General features: G+C 47.2%; 1 protein-coding gene across 4 annotated transcripts in view; it reads left to right on the forward strand.

The window, feature by feature from the left end:
• LOC115143100 (low-density lipoprotein receptor-related protein 1-like) overlaps positions 1-21,093 on the forward strand; it is a 181,163-nt gene that overhangs the window by 96,639 nt on the left and 63,431 nt on the right. For all 4 annotated transcript variants that reach the window (XM_029683178.2, XM_029683180.2, XM_029683179.2 and 1 more), the window contains exons 9-25: positions 517-706; positions 827-970; positions 2,286-2,522; positions 2,717-2,897; positions 8,064-8,286; positions 8,462-8,651; positions 11,402-11,527; positions 12,108-12,248; positions 12,662-12,787; positions 13,184-13,300; positions 13,553-13,633; positions 14,783-14,950; positions 17,203-17,385; positions 17,628-17,825; positions 18,054-18,299; positions 19,715-19,912; positions 20,827-21,031. In XM_029683178.2, the coding sequence (XP_029539038.1) occupies positions 517-706; positions 827-970; positions 2,286-2,522; positions 2,717-2,897; positions 8,064-8,286; positions 8,462-8,651; positions 11,402-11,527; positions 12,108-12,248; positions 12,662-12,787; positions 13,184-13,300; positions 13,553-13,633; positions 14,783-14,950; positions 17,203-17,385; positions 17,628-17,825; positions 18,054-18,299; positions 19,715-19,912; positions 20,827-21,031 (2,954 nt within the window). The remainder of the gene's footprint in view (positions 1-516; positions 707-826; positions 971-2,285; positions 2,523-2,716; positions 2,898-8,063; positions 8,287-8,461; positions 8,652-11,401; positions 11,528-12,107; positions 12,249-12,661; positions 12,788-13,183; positions 13,301-13,552; positions 13,634-14,782; positions 14,951-17,202; positions 17,386-17,627; positions 17,826-18,053; positions 18,300-19,714; positions 19,913-20,826; positions 21,032-21,093) is intronic.

Genomic DNA, 21,093 nt, shown 5'->3' on the forward strand with positions numbered 1-21,093 from the left:
GACATGTGTACACACAAAGCCCCTTCATTTGTGTGTGTGTGTGTGCCAGATAGCCATCAGCAGCAGTTTAAAGTCCATGGATGGTTATTGATGGTGTGGTATGGGCTGTGTTGCAGAGAGCATCGGTGTTTATCCCTGCCCTGCCTCATCTTAATGGACGCCAGTTGCTCTGATCTGAAACACTGATGGGCCTCCAACGTCTATGTGACGTTAGTGCTGTTTACCGGGACAGTACGCCTGGCTTTCTTCTCACGGATGAATGTGTGTTTGTTTAGGCGTGCTAGAGTGCATTGAATCAAATGGAGCCCTGTGTCATGCGAAGGGTGATGTTTAGAATTCTGAAGCACCTTTGCGGTTGGGTTCGGACATACTGAGTGAATGAGTGTGAAGGGGGAATGCTGTATTGATTGTGACTTTTTGGGGTTTTGCGTCCCTCATTCTCTCTCCCTCCCCCTCTTTTTCTCTTCCCTCCCTTATTCTCTCTCTCCCTCCCTCCCTCTCCCCACCCTCTGTCAGATTGAGCACCTGTACGGTCTGACAGTGTTTGAGAACTACCTGTATGCCACTAACTCGGACAACGCCAACATGCAGCCTAAGACCAGTGTGATCCGAGTGAACCGCTTCAACAGCTCTGACTACCAGGTGGTGACCCGCGTCGACAAGGGAGGAGCCCTGCACGTCTACCACCAGAGACGCCAGCCCCCAGGTAACTTATAGGGTTCTGTATTTTATGCTGGGCATATTGTCAAATCAATTCTATATTGAACCCACAGACAGTGGTATAGTTGAAATTCATTTGAATACTAAAAAAAGTCCTCTCCTCCAGTGCGTAGCCATGCATGTGAGCCAGACCAGTTTGGGAAGGCAGGAGGCTGCTCTGATATTTGTCTGCTGGGGAACAGCCATAAGACCCGCACCTGCCGCTGTCGCTCCGGCTTCAGCCTGGGGAGTGACGGGAAGTCCTGCAAGAGTAAGTACCACACAGCCAATCCCGTCTCAGGTACCCCACAGCACAGCCAATCACCTCTCAGAGACTCCATAGCACAGCCTATTATCTGTTAGGCACTTTTACAACCCAAGCCAATCCGCTTTAAGATGCTGAATTATATCTGCTCTGAGATACAACAACACAGCCAACCCATTCCTACATACGATAGTCTACGGCACAGATGATGTCACAGCCAATCCACTTTCAGCTCCTCCAATCAGCTCCTTCACAAATCTGGCTATCCATTCCTCCTCTGCGGCGGTCTCTTTGAGCAGCTAAATCTCATGTCTGAGCAGTAGAAATCGTCTGACTCACCTGGCATTGACAGCCAACCTCCCTAATCAATGTCTGCATTACTGAAATCCCACTGTAACTTGAAACCGGAGGCATAGATTGATTCTGTGATTGAACCAGTTCCAAGGGCAGTGAAGGTTCAGTCAGGAAAACCGCATGCCCCTGAGCTACGGTCTGGGACACCCCTAATGTGCATGTATTAACCAGGCTTTTCTCCGATTGACTACTTTGGTATGCTGCATCGTGTAAGTTGCAACCGCATCCCTGATCGATTCACTTTGCCCGCAAGGTATGTATTAATATTCTGTGAGGATATGAAAGCAAGCACATATTGATCTGTTTCTAGACTATAACCCTTTGGTGGCCTTGATAACCACACCACGGTAGATTGACTCAACAGAAGCCTCTCCTGTCCGCCATACGGAACTCCCGCTTGTTCATTTGAATGATATGAGAATCGTAGCGATTTTCATTAGGTTGACGGGATTATGCTTCTCTTTCGCCGTTTCTGTCTGTTTTTAAATCATGCAAATGACACGGGGCAGTGTCATTTAGTTTCAGCATTTCAATTGGGAATTATTTTCTGAGACGCAATCGGTCACAAGATTTAAGAAAGCCGGGAATATTAGAAGGGATTGGAATCATGTGGATCTCATTAAACAACAAAGGCCTCCCCAATGCTCTCCTCCTCCTGGTCCAATGTCTGTCTGTCGAAGCATTGTAGTGTGACTTGAAATCCTTTTTAGACGCTACCTCTCAGGTTGGGCAGACTTGCTAGAGAGACGCTAACTAGATATGTGTTTATAATAAGTTTACAGTCAAAAGCCCCTATTCATAAAGCATCTCAAAGTGCTGATCTAGGATCAGTTTTTGTCTTCTAGATCATAATGAATAAGATTACATGGACAGGGGGATGGCTGATCCTAGATCAACATTCTTACTCTGAGATGATTTATGAATACATACCCAGTAAGTCCTCTCGATCTCCCATGCTGTTTCTCAGAGCCGGAGCATGAGCTGTTTCTGGTGTACGGTAAAGGTCGTCCAGGGGTCATCAGAGGGATGGACATGAATGCTAAGGTCCCAGATGAGTACATGATCCCTATAGAGAACCTGATGAACCCCAGAGCCCTTGACTTCCACTCAGAGAGTGACTTCGTATATTTCGCCGACGCCACCAGCTACCTCATCGGCCGCCAGAAGATCGACGGTACAGAAAGGGACACCATTCTGAAGGAAGGTACGGTAATGTTGGCCATTTTCGGGAATCATTACAGTAATAGGGAGTAGTGGCCATTTTGGTTCCAAAATAATGCTAGCGCCTTGTCAGGTGCTCTTGTGAGGGTAGAGGTGGTCATTTTAGCTCTGTTTGTCCAGTTTTGTTGTGTATACTAGGGTGACTGGCCTCTCACCACCTATTCCTCTGTGTTCCAGGGATCCATACAGTTGAGGGTATAGCGGTGGACTGGATGGCTGATAACCTGTACTGGACAGATGATGGGCCCAAGAAGACCATCAGTGTGGCCAGGCTGGAGAAGGCTTCCCAGACTCGCAAGACTCTCATCGATGGCAAGATGACCCACCCCCGCGCCATCGTAGTGGACCCCCTGCACGGGTAAGAGACGGAGAGAGGGGGGGATGGTGGGAGAAAGATGAAAGGACAGATAGTGGTTTCAGATTGGTCTTTAAACTGTTGAGCTGCAACTTTAAAGTTTGTGGGTTGGATGTGTGGGAGAGGTTAGGTAAAAGTTGTTTTGTGGGAGGCGGTAGGTTTTAATTGAATTCAGAGTGTGTGTGTTGGGAGTATTTGATTCCCTCTGCTTCTTAATAGATTCTTTTGATATTCTAATGAGCCTCTCCCATGTGTGTGTGTGTGATGTGGCAGGGAGATGATTGGAAAGTTGACCCTGGGGGGTGTGGGTTGGTGTGTGTGTTGGTGTTAGTGTACGTGCATACAAAATGTACATGCACATGTGTGTGGGTCAGAAAAGAGCAGATGGTCATCTGTCGATAATAGCCTCCTGTCACTAAGCCCCCATTGTCCCCTAATGGCGCTTCAAAGCAATTATGTGTGTGTGTGTGTGTGTGTGGTTTTAATATCCTTGTGGGGACCAGAAGTCCTCACAAGGAGTGTAAAACAAGGATAATTTGGACAAGTGGGGACATTTCGCCGGTACCCAAGGAAAAGGCTTTCTAGGCATAGGTGTTATGGTTACAATTAGGGTTAAGGTTAGGTTAAGGGAAAATATAATTTTGTTGGGTCCCCAAAAGGATAGTAAAACAAACGTGTGTGTGTGTGTGTGATAATTAAGCAATAGGACATATACCACAATCCCCAGTGGTGCCTTATTGCTATTATAAACTGGTTACCAACGTCATTAGACCAGTTAAAAAGGCTGATATACCTCAGCATCCAGGAGACAAACTACCCGGTTTATAATATGATATTTAGCAGACGGTTTTATCCAAAGCGACTTAGTCATGTGTGCATATATTTACTTATGAGTGGTCCCTGGAATCAAACCCACTACCCTGGGGTCGCAAGAGCCATGCTCCACCAACTGAGCTACAGTGTACTGGGCACCCGGGGTTCTCTCTCCAAGCGGTCTTAATCTGTGTGTGACTCTTCATATTGATGTACCCTCACCTGGCCCGCTCCCTAGAGCAGTACACACACACAAACACACTTCAGATTGGCCGTGACAGAGAGATGTGCGTCCACACACTCTCCTGGAGAAGCGCTCACCTCCACTAAGACCTGTAATCAATCAGCCAGCCAGAGAGAGCGAGGGAGACGAGGAGAGACTGAGTGGAGGAGCGAGAGGAGAGTGAGATGGATCGAACCCGAGGTAGAAGTAGGGAGGAATAGAGAGAATGGGGGAAGGAGAGGTAAAGATGAGGTTAGAGACCGGTAGAGGGGATGAGTCTCAAAGGGGGAGAGGGGGAGGGAGAAATTGAGTCAGATGGTCACTCATACTACAGTGTGATGAGGAGAGTCTGGTGTTACATAATGAGTTGTTTAACAGCCGATATTGGACTTGGTCATAGTGGTGGCCGGCTGGCTGGATCGATAGTCCTTTGGTGTTCATCTATCAGGGGCTTTGACAGACAGCTCCAATCTGGAGAGAATGTCATTAGTCAGTATATTGACAGCCAGACTAGGGGACCCTTCACTGTGGGGGTGGACGAGGGTGGTTAGGAGACGTCCTATAGAATGCTACTCGATCAGATGTCAGCTGGGGCAGAAATCAAATCAAATCAAATGTTATTTGTCACATACACATGGTTAGCAGATGTTAATGCGAGTGTAGCGAAATGCTTGTGCTTCTAGTTCCGACAATGCAGTGATAACCAACAAGTAATCTAACTAACAATTCCAAAACTACTGTCTTATACACAGTGTAAGGGGATAAGGAATATGTACATAAGGATATATGAATGAGTGATGGTACAGAGCAGCATACAGTAGATGGTATCGAGTACAGTATATACATATGAGATGAGTATGTAGACAAAGTAAACAAAGTGGCATAGTTAAAGTGGCTAGTGACATAAGAATGCAGTCGATGATCTAGAGTACAGTATATACATATGCATATGAGATGAATAATGTAGGGTAAGTAACATTATATAAGGTAGCATTGTTTAAAGTGGCTAGTGATATATTTACATCATTTCCCATCAATTCCCATTATTAAAGTGGCTGGAGTTGGGTCAGTGTCAATGACAGTGTGTTGGCAGCAGCCACTCAATGTTAGTGATTGCTGTTTAACAGTCTGATGGCCTTGAGATAGAAGCTGTTTTTCAGTCTCTCGGTCCCAGCTTTGATGCACCTGTACTGACCTCGCCTTCTGGATGATAGCGGGGTGAACAGGCAGTGGTTCGGGTGGTTGATGTCCTTGATGATCTTTATGGCCTTCCTGTAACATCGGGTGGTGTAGGTGTCCTGGAGGGCAGGTAGTTTGCCCCCGGTGATGCGTTGTGCAGACCTCACTACCCTCTGGAGAGCCTTACGGTTGAGGGCGGAGCAGTTGCCGTACCAGGCGGTGATACAGCCCGCCAGGATGCTCTCGATTGTGCATTTGTGTGCTTTTGGTGACAAGCCGAATTTCTTCAGCCTCCTGAGGTTGAAGAGGCGCTGCTGCGCCTTCTTCACGACGCTGTCAGTGTGAGTGGACCAATTCAGTTTGTCTGTGATGTGTATGCCGAGGAACTTAAAACTTGCTACCCTCTCCACTACTGATCCATCGATGTGGATAGGGGGGGTGTTCCCTCTGCTGTTTCCTGAAGTCCACAATCATCTCCTTAGTTTTGTTGACGTTGAGTGTGAGGTTATTTTCCTGACACCACACTCCGAGGGCCCTCACCTCCTCCCTGTAGGCCGTCTCGTCGTTGTTGGTAATCAAGCCTACCACTGTTGTGTCGTCCGCAAACTTGATGATTGAGTTGGAGCGTGCGTGGCCACGCAGTCGTGGGTGAACAGGGAGTACAGGAGAGGGCTCAGAACGCACCCTTGTGGGGCCCCGTGTTGAGGATCAGCGGGGAGGAGATGTTGTTGCCTACCCTCACCACCTGTGGGCGGCCCGTCAGGAAGTCCAGTACCCAGTTGCACAGGGCGGGGTCGAGACCCAGGGTCTCGAGCTTGATGACGAGCTTGGAGGGTACTATGGTGTTGAATGCCGAGCTGTAGTCGATGAACAGCATTCTCACATAGGTATTCCTCTTGTCCAGGTGGGTTAGGGCAGTGTGCAGTGTGGTTGAGATTGCATCGTCTGTGGACCTATTTGGGCGGTAAGCAAATTGGAGTGGGTCTAGGGTGTCAGGTAGGGTGGAGGTGATATGGTCCTTGACTAGTCTCTCAAAGCACTTCATGATGACGGAAGTGAGTGCTACGGGGCGGTAGTCGTTTAGCTCAGTTACCTTAGCTTTCTTGGGAACAGGAACAATGGTGGCCCTCTTGAAGCATGTGGGAACAGCAGACTGGTATAGGGATTGATTGAATATGTCCGTAAACACACCGGCCAGCTGGTCTGCGCATGCTCTGAGGGCGCGGCTGGGGATGCCGTCTGGGCCTGCAGCCTTGCGAGGGTTAACACGTTTAAATGTCTTACTCACCTCGGCTGCAGTGAAGGAGAGACCGCATGTTTTCGTTGCAGGCCGTGTCAGTGGCACTGTATTGTCCTCAAAGCGGGCAAAAAAGTGATTTAGTCTGCCTGGGAGCAAGACATCCTGGTCCGTGACTGGGCTGGGTTTCTTCTTGTAGTCCGTGATTGACTGTAGACCCTGCCACATGCCTCTTGTGTCTGAGCCATTGAATTGAGATTCCACTTTGTCTCTGTACTGACGCTTAGCTTGTTTAATAGCCTTGCGGAGGAATAGCTGCATTGTTTATATTCGGACATATTACCAGACACCTTGCCCTGATTAAAAGCAGTGGTTCGCGCTTTCAGTTTCACGCGAATGCTGCCATCAATCCACGGTTTCTGGTTTGGGAATGTTTTTATCGTTGCTATGGGAACGACATCTTCGACGCACGTTCTAATGAACTCGCACACCGAATCAGCGTATTCGTCAATATTTCCATCTGACGCAATGTCTGAAACATGTCCCAGTCACGTGATGGAAGCAGTCTTGGAGTGTGGAGTCAGCTTGGTCTGACCAGCGTTGGACAGACCTCAGCGTGGGAGCCTCTTGTTTTAGTTTCTGCCTGTAGGCAGGGATCAACAAAATGGAGTCGTGGTCAGCTTTTCCGAAAGGGGGGCGGGGCAGGGCCTTATATGCGTCGCGGAAGTTAGAGTAACAATGATCCAAGGTTTTACCACCCCTGGTTGCGCAATCGATATGCTGGTAAAATTTAGGGAGTCTTGTTTTCAGATTAGCTTTGTTAAAATCCCCAGCTACAATGAATGCAGCCTCCGGATAAATGGTTTCCAGTTTGCAAAGAGTTAAATAAAGTTCGTTCAGAGCCATCGATGTGTCTGCTTGGGGGGGGGATATATACGGCTGTGATTAAAATCGAGGAGAATTCTCTTGGAAGATAATGCGGTCTACATTTGATTGTGAGGAATTCTAAATCAGGTGAACAGAAGGATTTGAGTTCCTGTATGTTTCCTTCATCACACCATGTCTCGTTAGTCATGAGGCATACGCCCCGCCACTCTTCTTACCAGAAAGATGTTTGTTTCTGTCGGCGCGATGCGTGGAGAAACCCGTTGGCTGCACCGCCTCGGATAGCGTCTTCCCAGTAAGCCATGTTTCTGTGAAGCAGAGAACGTTGCAGTCTCTGATGTCCCTCTGGAATGCTACCCTTGCTCGGATTTCGTCAACCTTGTTGTCAAGAGACTGGACATTGGCAAGAAGAATGCTGGGGAGTGGTGCGCGATGTGCCCTTTTTCGGAGTCTGACCAGAACACCGCCTCGTTTCCCTCTTTTTCGGAGTCGTTTCCTTGGGTCGCTGCATGCGATCCATTCCGTTGTCCTGTTTGTAAGGCAGAACACCGGATCCGCGTCGCGGAAAACATATTCTTGGTCGTACTGATGGTGAGTTGGCGCTGATCTTATATTCAGTAGTTCTTCTCGACTGTATGTAATGAAACCTAAGATGACCTGGGGTACTAATGTAAGAAATAACACGTAAAAAAAAAAAAAATGCATAGTTTCCTAGGAACGCGAAGCGAGGCGGCCATCTCAGTCGGCGCCGGAAGTACTTTACTTGTCCAGTCACAATGTACCAAAACACACACACACCCTGCTCACCCACCCCTCCTCTCTCTCTTCCAAGGTGGATGTACTGGACTGACTGGGAGGAAGATCCCAAGGAGAGTAAAAGAGGGAAGATTGAGCGGGCCTGGATGGATGGTTCTAACAGGAATGTGTTCCTGACCAGTAAGACAGTATTGTGGCCCAATGGTCTGAGTCTGGACATCCCACAGGGCATTCTGTACTGGGTGGACGCATACTATGACCGCATCGAGATGGTCTACATTAACAACACTGAACGCAAGGTCAGTCAGACTGGTTACTAGTGCTTAACCTAACCCCAACCCTAACCCTACTATGACCACCTCAACAACACCGAACTGAAGGTCAGACATTGACAATACCTGTGTTTCAGTTGCAAAATGTTTTGCTAAGGTGTGTACTAATGAATATGACCTTGTGTTGTGCTGTTGCTATCAGACGGTATACGAGGGTCAGGAGTTGAACCACGCCTTTGGCCTGTGTCACTACAAACACTTCCTGTTCTGGAACGAGTACCGCAGCGGCAGCATCTACAAACTGGACCAGATCACCAGGACCGTCACCCTGCTCCGCAACGAACGGCCGCCCATCTTCGAGATCCGCATGTATGACGCCCAGCAGCAGCAAGGTACAGGACACTACACCCTGTCCACCCAGACACAACCCCATCCATCTGTCTACCCTCTGTCACTCATCACTTTTTATTATGGCTACCGTGCTCATATCAGATGACAGATCTGCAGCTAGGTCTGAATTGTAACTTGAGATATAATGCATTCGGAAAGTATTCAGACCCCTTGACTTTTTCCACGTTTTGTTACATTACAGCCTCATTCTAAAATGGATTGAATATTTATTTTTCTTATCAATCGACACACAATACCCCATAATTACAAAGTGAAGACGTTTATAGACATTTTTGCAAATATATAATAATAATAAAAAAACAGAACTTATTTATATAAGTATTCAAACCCTTTGCTATGAAGCTCGAAATTGAGCTCAGGTGCATCCTGTTTCCATTGGTCATCCTTTAGATGTTTCTACAACTTGATAGGAGTACACCTGTGGTAAATTCAATTGATTGGACATGATTTGGAAAGACATACACTTGTCTATACAGTGGGGCAAAAAAGTATTTAGTCAGCCACCAATTGTGCAAGTTCTCCCACTTAAAAAGATGAGGCCTGTAATTTATCATAGGTACACTTCAACTATGACAGACAAAATGAGAAAAAAAAAATCCAGAAAATCACATTGTAGGATTTGTAATGAATTTATTTGCAAATTATGGTGGAAAATAAGTATTTGGTCACCTACAAACAAGCAAGATTTCTGGCTCTCACAGACCTGTAACTTCTTTAAGAGGCTCCTCCTCCACTCGTTACCTGTATTAATGGCACCTGTTTGAACTTGTAATCAGTATAAAAGACACCTGTCCACAACCTCAGTCACACTCCAAACTCCACTATGGCCAAGACCAAAGAGCTGTCAAAGGACACCAGAAACACAATTGTAGACCTGCACCAGGCTGTGACGACTGAATCTGCAATAGGTAAGCAGCTTGGTTTGAAGAAATCAACTGTGGGAGCAATTATTAGGAAATGGAAGACATACAAGACCACTGATAATCTCCCTCGATCTGGGGCTCCACACAAGATCTCACCCCATGGGGTCAAAATGATCATAAGAACGGTGAGCAAAAATCCCAGAACCACACGGGGGGACCTAGTGAATGACCTGCAGAGAGCTGGGACCAAAGTAACCAAGCCTACCATCAGTAACACACAAATCCTGCAGTGCCAGACGTGTCCCCCTGCTTAAGCCACTACATGTCTAGGCCCGTTTGAAGTTTGCTAGAGAGCATTTGGATGATCCAGAAGAGGATTGGGAGAAGGTCATATGGTCAGATGAAACCAAAATATAACTTTTTGGTAAAAACTCAACTCGTGTTTGGAGGACAAAGAATGCGGAGTTGCATCCAAAGAACACCATACCTACTGTGAAGCATGGGGGTGGAAACATCATGCTTTGGGGCTGTTTTTCTGCAAAGGGACCAGGACGACTGATCCGTGTAAAGGAAAGAATGAATGGGGCCATGTATCGTGAGATTTTGAGTGAAAACCTCCTTCCATTAGCAAGGGCATTGAAGATGAAAAGTGGCTGGGTCTTTCAGCATGACAATGATCCCAAACACACCGCCTGGGCAACGAAGGAGTGGCTTCGTAAGAATCATTTCAAGGTCCTGAAGTGGCCTAGCCAGTCTCCAGATGTCAACCCCATAGAAAATCTTTGGAGGGAGTTGAAAGTCCATGTTGCCCAGCAACAGCCCCAAAACATCACTGCTCTAGAGGAGATCTGCATGGAGGAATGGGCCAAAATACCAGCAACAGTGTGTGAAAACCTTGTGAAGACTTACAGAAAACGTTTGACCTCTGTCATTGCCAACAAAGGGTATATAACAAAGTATTGAGAAACTTTTGTTATTGACCAAATACTTATTTTCCACCATAATTTGCAAATAAATTCATTAAAATCCTACAATGTGATTTTCTGGATATTTTTTTCTCATTTTGTCTGTCGTAGTTGAAGTGTACCTATGATGAAAATTACAGGCCTCATCTTTTTAAGTGGGAGAACTGTGTCGCGTGTGGAAGAAACCTGGCTCCACCCCTACGGTGAAGCATGGTGTTGGCAGCATCATGTTGTAGGGATGTTTTTCAGTGGCAGGGACTGGGAGACTAACATTGCAAAGTACAGAGATCCTTGATGAAAACCTGTTCCAGACCGCTAAGGACCTCAGACTGGGGTGAAGGTTCACCTTCCAACAGGACAACGACCCTAAGGACACAGCCAAGCTTCGGGACAATTCTCTGAATGTCCTCGAGTGGCCCTGCCAAATCCTGGATGTGAACCCGATTGAGCAGCTCTGGAGGAATCTGAAAATAGCAGTGCAGCGACTCTCCCCATCCAACCTGACAGAGCGTGAGAGGATCTGAAGAATGGGAGAAACTCCCCAAATACAGTTGTGCCAAGGTTGTAGCATCATACCCAAGAAGACTTGAGGCTGTAATCGCTTCCGAAGGTGCTTCAACAAGTACTGAGTACTTTTAATATTCTATTTTAAAAAAGTGTCTAAAAAGCTGTTTTTGGTTTGTCATTATGGGGTATTGTGTGTAGACTGATGGGGAGAAAACGATTTAAGCGGAAAATGTCAAGGGGTCTGAAATAACAAAATGAGGAAAAAGTCAAGGGTTCTGAATACTTTCCGAATGCACTGTATCGCTGATACACATACATTGCATGCACAAACCCTTATATTCAGACACTAATCTGTGTGTTTATAACCCCCCCGCCCATCTCTCTCTCTCTGTGCAGGTTCTAATGCATGTCGTGTGAATAACGGTGGCTGCAGTAGTCTGTGTCTGGCCATCCCTGATGGGAGACAGTGTGCCTGTGCAGAGGACCAGCTACTAGATGACAAAGATAACACCAGCTGTAAAGGTGAGAGGTCCGGGAGCAAGGGCCACCTATAGGAGACCAGGATTTTACACTCAATTCAAAACTCCCACAATGTGTGTGTGTGTGTGAACTCGTGTGTGTGTGTGTGAACTCGTATGGAAGGGAATTTTATCACATGCTACCGACATCAGGGTTTATAGAGATTAGCCTAGAATAAAACTCTATTTCAAAGTTGAACTGTCAGTGTATGCGTCTGTGAGAGGGGAAGAAAGAACACATGTGTATAGAATGCAAATAGAAAACCCTCTCACGCATGGAGCAGTCAGCACAGATTTTAAGGGTGTGGAGAGGGGGGGTGGATTAGGGTCTGACAGTAGGCTTGACACACACACACACACACACACACACACACTGGGCTCATGTTTACTCACTGCTTTGACAGGGTTTTCTATTTGTTGTTGGTTGCTGATGTGATTGGTGTTGGTTGCAGTGTATTAGCTAGTATCTCACTGTCCCTCTCCACTCATTAAACTTTGTCGGTGAAATGTGTTATTTAAACGTTCAACTTCTCTCTTTCCATGTCTATCTCTTCCTCTGTCCCTCTCTCCCCCTCTCCCTCCAGTCAACCCCACCTACATCCCTCCTCCTCAGTGTCAGCCAGGGGAGTTTGCCTGTAAGAACAACCGCTGTATCCAGGAGCGATGGAAGTGTGACGGTGACAATGACTGTCTGGACAACAGCGACGAGGCCCCCGAGCTCTGCCGTGAGTGTGCACACGTGCATACAGACACACACACACATACACTGATTTTAGATCCCCTACCTTTCCTTTGGTCTCTGTGCAGCTGGAGACAGATGGCCTTTCAGTATTTCAATTTGACAGTCTTTTGATGCCAGAATGAATTGAGAAACGACAGACGTTGTGTGTTTATGTGGAGGTTTGTATTTGCACATGCCTGCGGGAGAGTGTGTGTGTGCGCGCGTGTGTGTGTGAAGGAATGTGGGAATGTTGGTGGGTCTGGAAAAGCTCTCTCTGTCTGTCTGTGGTCAGAGTGCAGACAGGCTCCAGTAGCCTAGCCAGAGAGTCTGTGTCTGTCTGTGCCCTCTTACACTCTGTACCCCTGCTATCCCCCTTCTAACCTTCTTCAATCCCTCCCTCCCTCTCTCTCCCCCCAGACCAGCACACCTGTCCGACCGACAGGTTTAAGTGTCAGAACAACCGCTGTATCCCTCTGCGCTGGCTGTGTGACGGAGACAACGACTGTGGCAATGACGAGGATGAGTCCAACACCACCTGCTCTGGTAGGACACTCACACACACTCACAGATGTACACGCTCAAATGCAGATGTGCACACGCGCACACACACGAGTAACACACACATATTCTGTACACATTATTTTCTCTCTTTCTAGCTCTTTATTTTTCTGTTTTCCTGTCTCTTTCTTTTCTCTCTCTGTCGTACACATCGTTCAGACAATGGTTGTTTAGGGCTGACCTTTCCCTCAGCTTAGCCCAGTGTACATGGACTGAATCCACACAATGCTCTGGAGATCCTCAAAATGTCATTTGTCATTTCCCATGAATCCAACTCCTGTTGTAACATTTCAAAGGGCAATCTAATAACATCCTATTGGAGTCGTTCTCCTGAGGATAACTGTTTATTAATCTCCCCCCCCCACACTCCTACCATTTCAGCACGCACCTGCCCCCCCAACCAGTACTCGTGTGCCAGCGGTCGCTGTATCCCCATCTCCTGGACATGTGACCTGGACGATGACTGTGGGGACCGCTCTGACGAGCCTGCGTCATGTGGTAGTTCACCTGCCTCAACTTTGACCCTTGACCCTTATCTTTCTCTTATGCTATAACACACAGAAAATAAATCTTCCTCAGAAAAGACTAAACACAATACCCATATCACTGAAACCCAGGCTCGTAGTGCGGCCCGTAACTATCATGGTCATAGCTAGTAAAGTCGTAAGTTACTGTTACTGTTTTTTCTTATGACACGAAGCACTCTGTCTTCCATTTGCTCTCTCTCATTCTCTCTCTCTCTACATCCAGCCTACCCCACCTGTTTCCCTCTCACCCAGTTCACCTGCAATAACGGACGCTGCATCAACATCAACTGGCGCTGTGACAATGGTGAGTGTCTCTCCTTCGTCTTCCTCGTTCTCCTACTGCGTGTGCATCTCTAGTCATCACCAGCTTTATCACTGACTCGTTGCTACCCATGTCATTTGATGTCCACATGTCTGTCTGACTACAGCTTTCCTCTCTATTTGGCAAGGGTGTTTGTGTGTTTGTTTCATCTCTCATTGTCATTGGCTCGTTGTGTTGTTGTTGTTCAATGTGTGTTGTTGTCGTGCCGTCCGCCCACTCCGCTGTCTCCGTTGATTTCTTTGTTTCAGAAAAGGATTGTGGGGACGGCTCTGATGAGTTGAATTGTCCGAACCCGACCGGTTAGTGCATAGATCAACATGCACCAAAGCCAGCGCTCGCTAGGGGGGCCCCCAGAGGGGAGGGAGAGGGAGGGGCAGACCTGCTACTGTAGGGGGAACCAGGGATGCTTTCCTTACTAACGGCAGCTTGACCCTTTAACAGTAGTTCATTATTCATCTCAATAGACCGATAATGGAGGCTCTTACTGCTTCTACTCACTCACTTAATGCAGGAGGAAGAGCCTTCCATTGTAATCGTAATGAATGGACAAGAATCAAAGCTGGAGAACATCTTGTTGTTCGGGGTGGTGGGTCATCATTATTAAACAACAAGGTCCAATTGGCCTCAACCCTATCGGCAATAGTGAGCTTACTTTTTATATTGATCTGCCAGTGGGCACCATTAAGGTTTAGTTACCAGACAAACCTCCCTGTTAGAAGTGCTTAGATGAGGTCTGTGGGGAAGCATCTCCTCTGCTGCCAAGCTCAATGTATCAGTGCTGGGTACATTCACTCGTGGTGCATGGTTTGATCTATGCAGTTTCTGTGATTATTTTCCTCTATCTCTTCTCCTTTTTTCCTCACATTGAAATTCATTTGTAAATGTAATGTTAAGTGTTTTTGTGTGTGAGTCTGCAAATTGCATTATGAACAATAGTTGTGTAAAGGCTATTTACATTATGATAAAAACCTATTGTCTGAGTGACGAGAGAACTGTTCTTCATAACTAATGTAAATGACCAGGTACATAAACGATAACCTGGGAGGTGTAGTTTTTGTCTTTCACTCAAGTCTGCCTATGTTGTGTGTATGAGCGGTGCGAGGCAGAGGTTTGACTGCGTTTGCCTTGCAGATAATGATTGTGGGGACAACAGTGACGAGGCGGGCTGCAGCCATTCCTGCTCCAGCGCCCAGTTCAAGTGTAACAGCGGCCGCTGCATCCCGGACTACTGGACCTGCGACGGGGACAACGACTGTGGAGACTACAGCGACGAGACTCACGCCAACTGCACCAATCAGGGTGAGTGTCGGCACTGTAGCCCACCAATCGCTGTCTGTGAGAGCGTAACCCACCAATCGCTGTCTGTGAGAGCGTAACCCACCAATCGCTGTCTGTGAGAGCGTAACCCACCAATCGCTGTCTGTGAGAGCGTAACCCACCAATCGCTGTCTGTGAGAGCGTAACCCACCAATCGCTGTCTGTGAGAGCGTAACCCACCAATCGCTGTCTGTGAGAGCGTAACCCACCAATCGCTGTCTGTGAGAGCGTAACCCACCAATCGTTGTATGAACTCCGTAACTCACCAATCATTGTGAGTGTTGATTCCATGTCGGCTCCGTAACCAACCAATCGCTGTCTGGGTGTGTCAACTACTGTATGTAATGCACCAATCAGGTGCCACATATATTACTGTATGTGAGTGTCGGCTTCATAACCCACCAACCATGACAACTTAATGCCATATTACTGTATGTGCTATAGACCAGCCAAATGAAAAGGGTTAGTCTACAACAGGCTTCTAGATGGCTGTTGACTGTGTGAAACCTCACTACATCATGTCCCTAGTTGTGCAACAGACATGCAATTATGTCATAAACACTACTCCATCTCTCCCTCTAGCTTATAAACCTGCTAGTATCTCCTTCGAACATATAATTAAGAATTGTGGGAAACAAACTCACCATTTATACTGTAAACACTGCATCCAATTATGTCCCGTGTTGTTTAGTTGGTCGAGAATTGTAGAACGCCTCACCTGAAAGGAAACTGTCCTGTGGTCGACTCCAAACCACTTTATTACATGTAGGATCTGAACCAAAAGAAACAAAGTCTTAGACGAGAAACAGACAAGTTAAATATGAAATACTATCAAGGGAATTTTGAATGAACATATATTTATCTGTGGCCTGTAACCCCCCCCCCGTGGTGCTGGCTAATGGGCTGGTCTGGTTTTGGCTCTCCTCGCAGGGCCCAGGGAGAAGCAGAATCCTGAGGTTTTAATGGAGGGCAGGCAGGATGCTTCAGGATCTTTTACACACATACACACACACGCGCGCGCACACGCTCACACGAACACCTGCACAATGAAACCTAACACACATAGTTACACAGATTTAGTCTCATGGTCTTCCACACTTGCACAGCCATTTTGAAGCACACTATTTCCATTTCTCCAAAAGAAACCTACAGTCCTTTTTTTCACTTGGACGTGACACATGAAACTCTTGTGACAGCCGTTGACCGTTGATGTCCGAGTCTTTCAATTCATTCCGTAATCACCGATGCCAATGATGGCTCTATTGGTAATCCACTGGAGCATGGCCTCTGCGTGAAAGCTGTACCCTTCAGTGCGCTGCATCACCCTGGCATTGTGGCACTGCCAACCCTTGACTCGTGGGCGTCTTTGGGTCATTGGTTTCCATTCATTTAGCCGTGACAGGTCGTTAGTGAATGTCAGCCTTTTTGTTAATGATGTGATTTGATGTATTGTGTGTATGAATGAATCACGTCATCTTTTGTCTCATGGCATTGTCAAGCTTCTGCCCACTGTGAGGTCCACACACGTGCCAACACCTTAGCCAAATGTTGCCATCTGTGTCTTTGTCTGTGCCAGATGCCTGTTGGTTTTGCCAGTCCCTTTTTATTACCCATTGAGCGAATAGTCGGTGAATAGTGTCCATCATTGATGCGTGATGTTCTGGTCAAACTGATCCCCTGGGATAGAGAGTGTCCTTGTTTCCCATTGGAGCCCCACAGTGGGAGAAACAGGTAGTGAATGACTCGATATCTGTCCTAATGTGGTTGCATTAGCATTTTCTCAAAATAACCAGCGTTGGCAGTTACTCAGTGACTCCAACAAAAATTATGAACACAGATGAAAAGTCATAGCTTATTTTATTTATTTTTTATTTTACCTTCACAGGTAGTGAATGACTCGATATCCAGGCAAGTCAGTTAAGAACAAATTCTTATTTTCAATGACTGCCTAGGAACAGTGGGTTAAACTGCCTGTTCAGGGGCAGAACAACAGATTTGTACCTTGTCAGCTCGGGGATTCGAACTTGCAACCTTTCGGTTACTAGTCTAACGCTCTAACCACTAGGCTACCCTGCCGCCCTTATAACAAGGGCCCAGAGTTTTACCTGGTTCTGTAAAAACTCAAAGGCCCAAATATCTCTGTTTTTAATACATTTCCATATCTGTAATTGTTTGAGTGTTATGGTAGTAATATAATACTCCTCGTTTCTCTCTCTTCCATCACTGTCCCTCAGCCACGCGTCCCCCTGGCGGATGTCACACGGATGAGTTCCAGTGTCGTATGGACGGTCTGTGCATCCCTATGCGCTGGCGCTGCGATGGGGACACCGACTGCATGGACCTGAGCGACGAGAAGAACTGCGAAGGCGTCACACACATGTGTGACCCCGCCGTCAAGTTTGGTTGTAGAGACTCTGGTACGGAGACTGGGGGGGATGGTTGTGACACAGCAATAAGGAAGAAATTATGGGAGTTTAAATGAAATGGGGGGGGAATGGAAGATTTGCCTGTTGAAATAACATAAAATGTAACAGTATTGAAATGGGTAGCTCAGAGTTATCTGGTGGAGATGGACTGCATTTGGTTGTAGCTGTATTTTTGTTATTGTGGACTGTATCTGCCTGTAATGTCTGACCTTTGCCCTCTGACCTATCCCTAGCCCGCTGTATCAGTAAGGCCTGGGTGTGTGACGGGGACAGTGACTGTGAGGACAACTCAGACGAGGACAACTGTGAGGCGTTGGTGTGTAAGCTCTCCCACCATGTGTGTGCCAACGACTCCACCATCTGTCTGCCCGCTGAGAAGCTGTGTGACGGCACAGACGACTGCCCCGACGGCTCTGACGAGAAACTCTGTGGTAAGACCTGCTGCTACTAAAGACTGCATTACCCAGCACCGGGCGGTAGGACAGGGATCCCACCGCTGACACCAACGTGCCAGAGTAAAACCGGGAATATGATGCCAGATGCCTGTTATGTCATTGTTGTGTATTCCGCATGAGGGAGAGCTCTAGAAGAGTGTTGGCCCATTGTTTTTGTTCAGTGTCACCTCCTCCCGTAACACCCATCCCTCTCTTTCCCTGCAGACCTGTGCTCGCTGGATAACGGCGACTGCAGCCATAACTGTACAGTAGCCCCCGGGGAGGGCGTGGTGTGTTCCTGCCCCCTGGGCATGGAGCTGGACTCCAACAACAAGACCTGTCAGATCCAGAGTTTCTGCGCCAAACACCTCAAGTGTAGCCAGCGCTGTGAGCAGGACAAGTTCAGTGTCAAGTGTTCCTGCTACGAGGGTTGGGAGCTGGAGCCTGATCAGGAGAACTGCAAGAGCACTGGTGAGGAGGGTGGGTTGGAGGAGATGTAGAGGGAGAGAGGAGAGGGTGATGGGAGGCTTGTAGAGAAAGAGGGAATGGAAGAGCAGGGGAGGTTAAAGGGTGGGAAACTGGGAAGGAGAGAAGAAGAGGGGGATATGGTGGTTTGGAGTGAAATGGAAGAGAACGGAGAGATTCTATGGATTATGAGAATGAAAGACACTGGCACAGAGGGTGATGTGTGTCAACATGATGGATGTGGGGAGAGTCAAAGTGAGAGAGGGGATTGGGGTTTAGGATCCGCAAGGGAAGGAAAAGGAAACTACAGTACATTTCCAGGAAGTATTGTGGTTTTTGTTCAGGCGATAGAGAAAGCAAATGAGGTGAGTGCGTAGGAGAGGGAGGATGAGGCGTATTGGCAGGAAGCTGGGTGGTTTCAGTGGTTCCACCAAACTCTGACTGGGAGCTGATACCAACGCTCTGGACAATAAACAGAGGGTGGGAGAGGATGGGCGAGGAGGCAGGAGGCTAGAGGCGGTGTTCACATGAGGATGAGAAGAGAGCTGGAGGGGAGGCAAGGGATTGAAGAACAGAAGGAGGAGAGGGAGAGCAGAAAATCAAAACGGGGACATGAGAATAGTTGGGGGGCTTCTAGCTGTGAGAGTTGGATAGAGAGAAAGGGATAAGGAGATGAGTAGAGTAGAAGACTAACAACAAAGAAGATGAGGTAGATTGAGGTAAGTTGGGGAACTTGTACAGGGGAAAAGGAGGAGGGATAAATATAGCAAGAATAAGAGGAAGGGATCGGGAAAACTCAATCAATGTAATGGAAGAACGCTGTTACCCACATACATACTCAAGGCTCTAACCTCACAGAAACTAGCCACTGACTCAAATAAAGCTGCATATAAGTCAGCCCTGCACCCACAGCGACAGTCTGAGTTACACACACACACACACACACACAACCATTCATCACACTGTCTGTCGTCCGGAGATAACTCCCCTCCATTTAATACATACAGGCTTTTAATTACCAGGGATTAGACAGGGTTCCTAACTACGTTCCTCTTTCATTTAGCCACATAGCACTGTGTGTGCGTCACACTACCATGGTTGTATTCAGGTTCCTAACAGCCAACGACTAATGGGTAGCCACAGTATTGTTTAGTTACTGGATTTTAGTCATGACCAGGCAAACTGAAATAATGGAAAGCATTTACTGTTAAAGCTGTTAATTTCTACTTTGAATAAGTTGAAACCAGGACCCAACACCCTTATAATCAAGCCTTGGGAGGAAACATTCCTCGATTTACAGCTTGTTCTTACTACATTACCCAGGATGCACTGGGTGCAAAATAGATGCAGGGATCCCACCGCTGCCACCAACAGGCACCAGTACATCACAATGATTATGTAATCTCCTGTCTTCACCTCAGATCCCTTCAAGCCCTTCATCATCTTCTCCAACCGCCATGAGATCCGACGTATCGACCTGAACAAGGGAGAGTTCAGCGTGCTGGTGCCAGGCCTGAGGAACACCATCGCCCTGGACTTCCACCTCGCCGAGAATGCTCTCTACTGGACCGACGTGGTGGAGGACAAGATCTACCGCGGCAAACTGTCCGAGAACGGAGGTGAGTGTCTTTTACTACGCACGCATAATGTATACAGACTCTGTCCTCATTCAGGTCCACTATCACATTCATGCACACTCACTATAGTGAAAGGTATGCTTTGGATTTCTCCACTTTTTACCTCTAGTTTGTGTATAGTCATTGAGACCAACAGCACACTTCTTTGTCTTTAGTGGAGTACCCCAACTTCCATGATTTGCCAATTGCCTTCACAGTGGGGAATTCTGGGAATAGTAGTTGTACTGTGCTGTGCAGGCCTATAGCTGCTGAGGGAAACAGCTGGTAAATAACAAAGCAGATGGTCCAGCTCCACGCCCGAAAGACAAAACAAATCAATCAAACCCACACTGTCACCTTCCAAATAGGCAAAGCCAATCAATCAAAACTAAACCGCTACCTTCAAAAATGCAAAACCAATCAATCAAAGACAATCTATAGAGCAGAAGAGACCCATTCATTACAGTGGGAAGCATAATGAGCGCGTGTGTGTGTGTCTGTGTGTCTACTCCAGTCAGGATAATGACTAATAATTAGGCCGTTCTCTCTGATTAGGGACCTGTAATGGGAAAATGAATGGGTGAGAGAGGGGGATGAAAAGAATAGTTTCTTCTCCTCGCTTCTTTTATTTTCACTGGCGCCTCACGTCATGTTGTTTGCTTAGGCTCAAACAGGAGTAGAATGTATCCTGTCAGTCGTAGGGAGAGTCGTGGCTGTGTAGGTGGCATTATTAGATACGCTTGGGCTGCATTGGCATTAGAAACTGTCACTGTGTGATTGATGTTCATGGTACTGGTAAGACACTTTGACAACTTTTTAATGACAAAAATTGAATAGGCCTACAGAAAAGGGTAAACGATCACAGCAAAGCTTCACAATCTAATGAACCACAACCTCTCCCTCCCTCCCTGCTCCAGCTCTGACTAGTTTTGACGTGGTGATCCAGTATGGCCTGGCCACTCCAGAGGGTCTGGCGGTGGACTGGATAGCAGGGAACATCTACTGGGTGGAGAGTAACCTGGACCAGATAGAAGTGGCCAAGCTGGACGGAACCATGAGGACCACTCTGCTGGCTGGGGAGGTGGAGCACCCCCGGGCCATCGCCCTGGACCCCCGCTACGGGTGAGAACCAGCACACTGCTGGGAATGGGTTAGCCTGGTCCCAGATCTGTTGCTGCTGTATT

The sequence above is a fragment of the Oncorhynchus nerka genome, linkage group LG15 (assembly GCF_034236695.1).
Source record: "Oncorhynchus nerka isolate Pitt River linkage group LG15, Oner_Uvic_2.0, whole genome shotgun sequence".
Classification (NCBI taxonomy): domain Eukaryota; kingdom Metazoa; phylum Chordata; class Actinopteri; order Salmoniformes; family Salmonidae; genus Oncorhynchus; species Oncorhynchus nerka.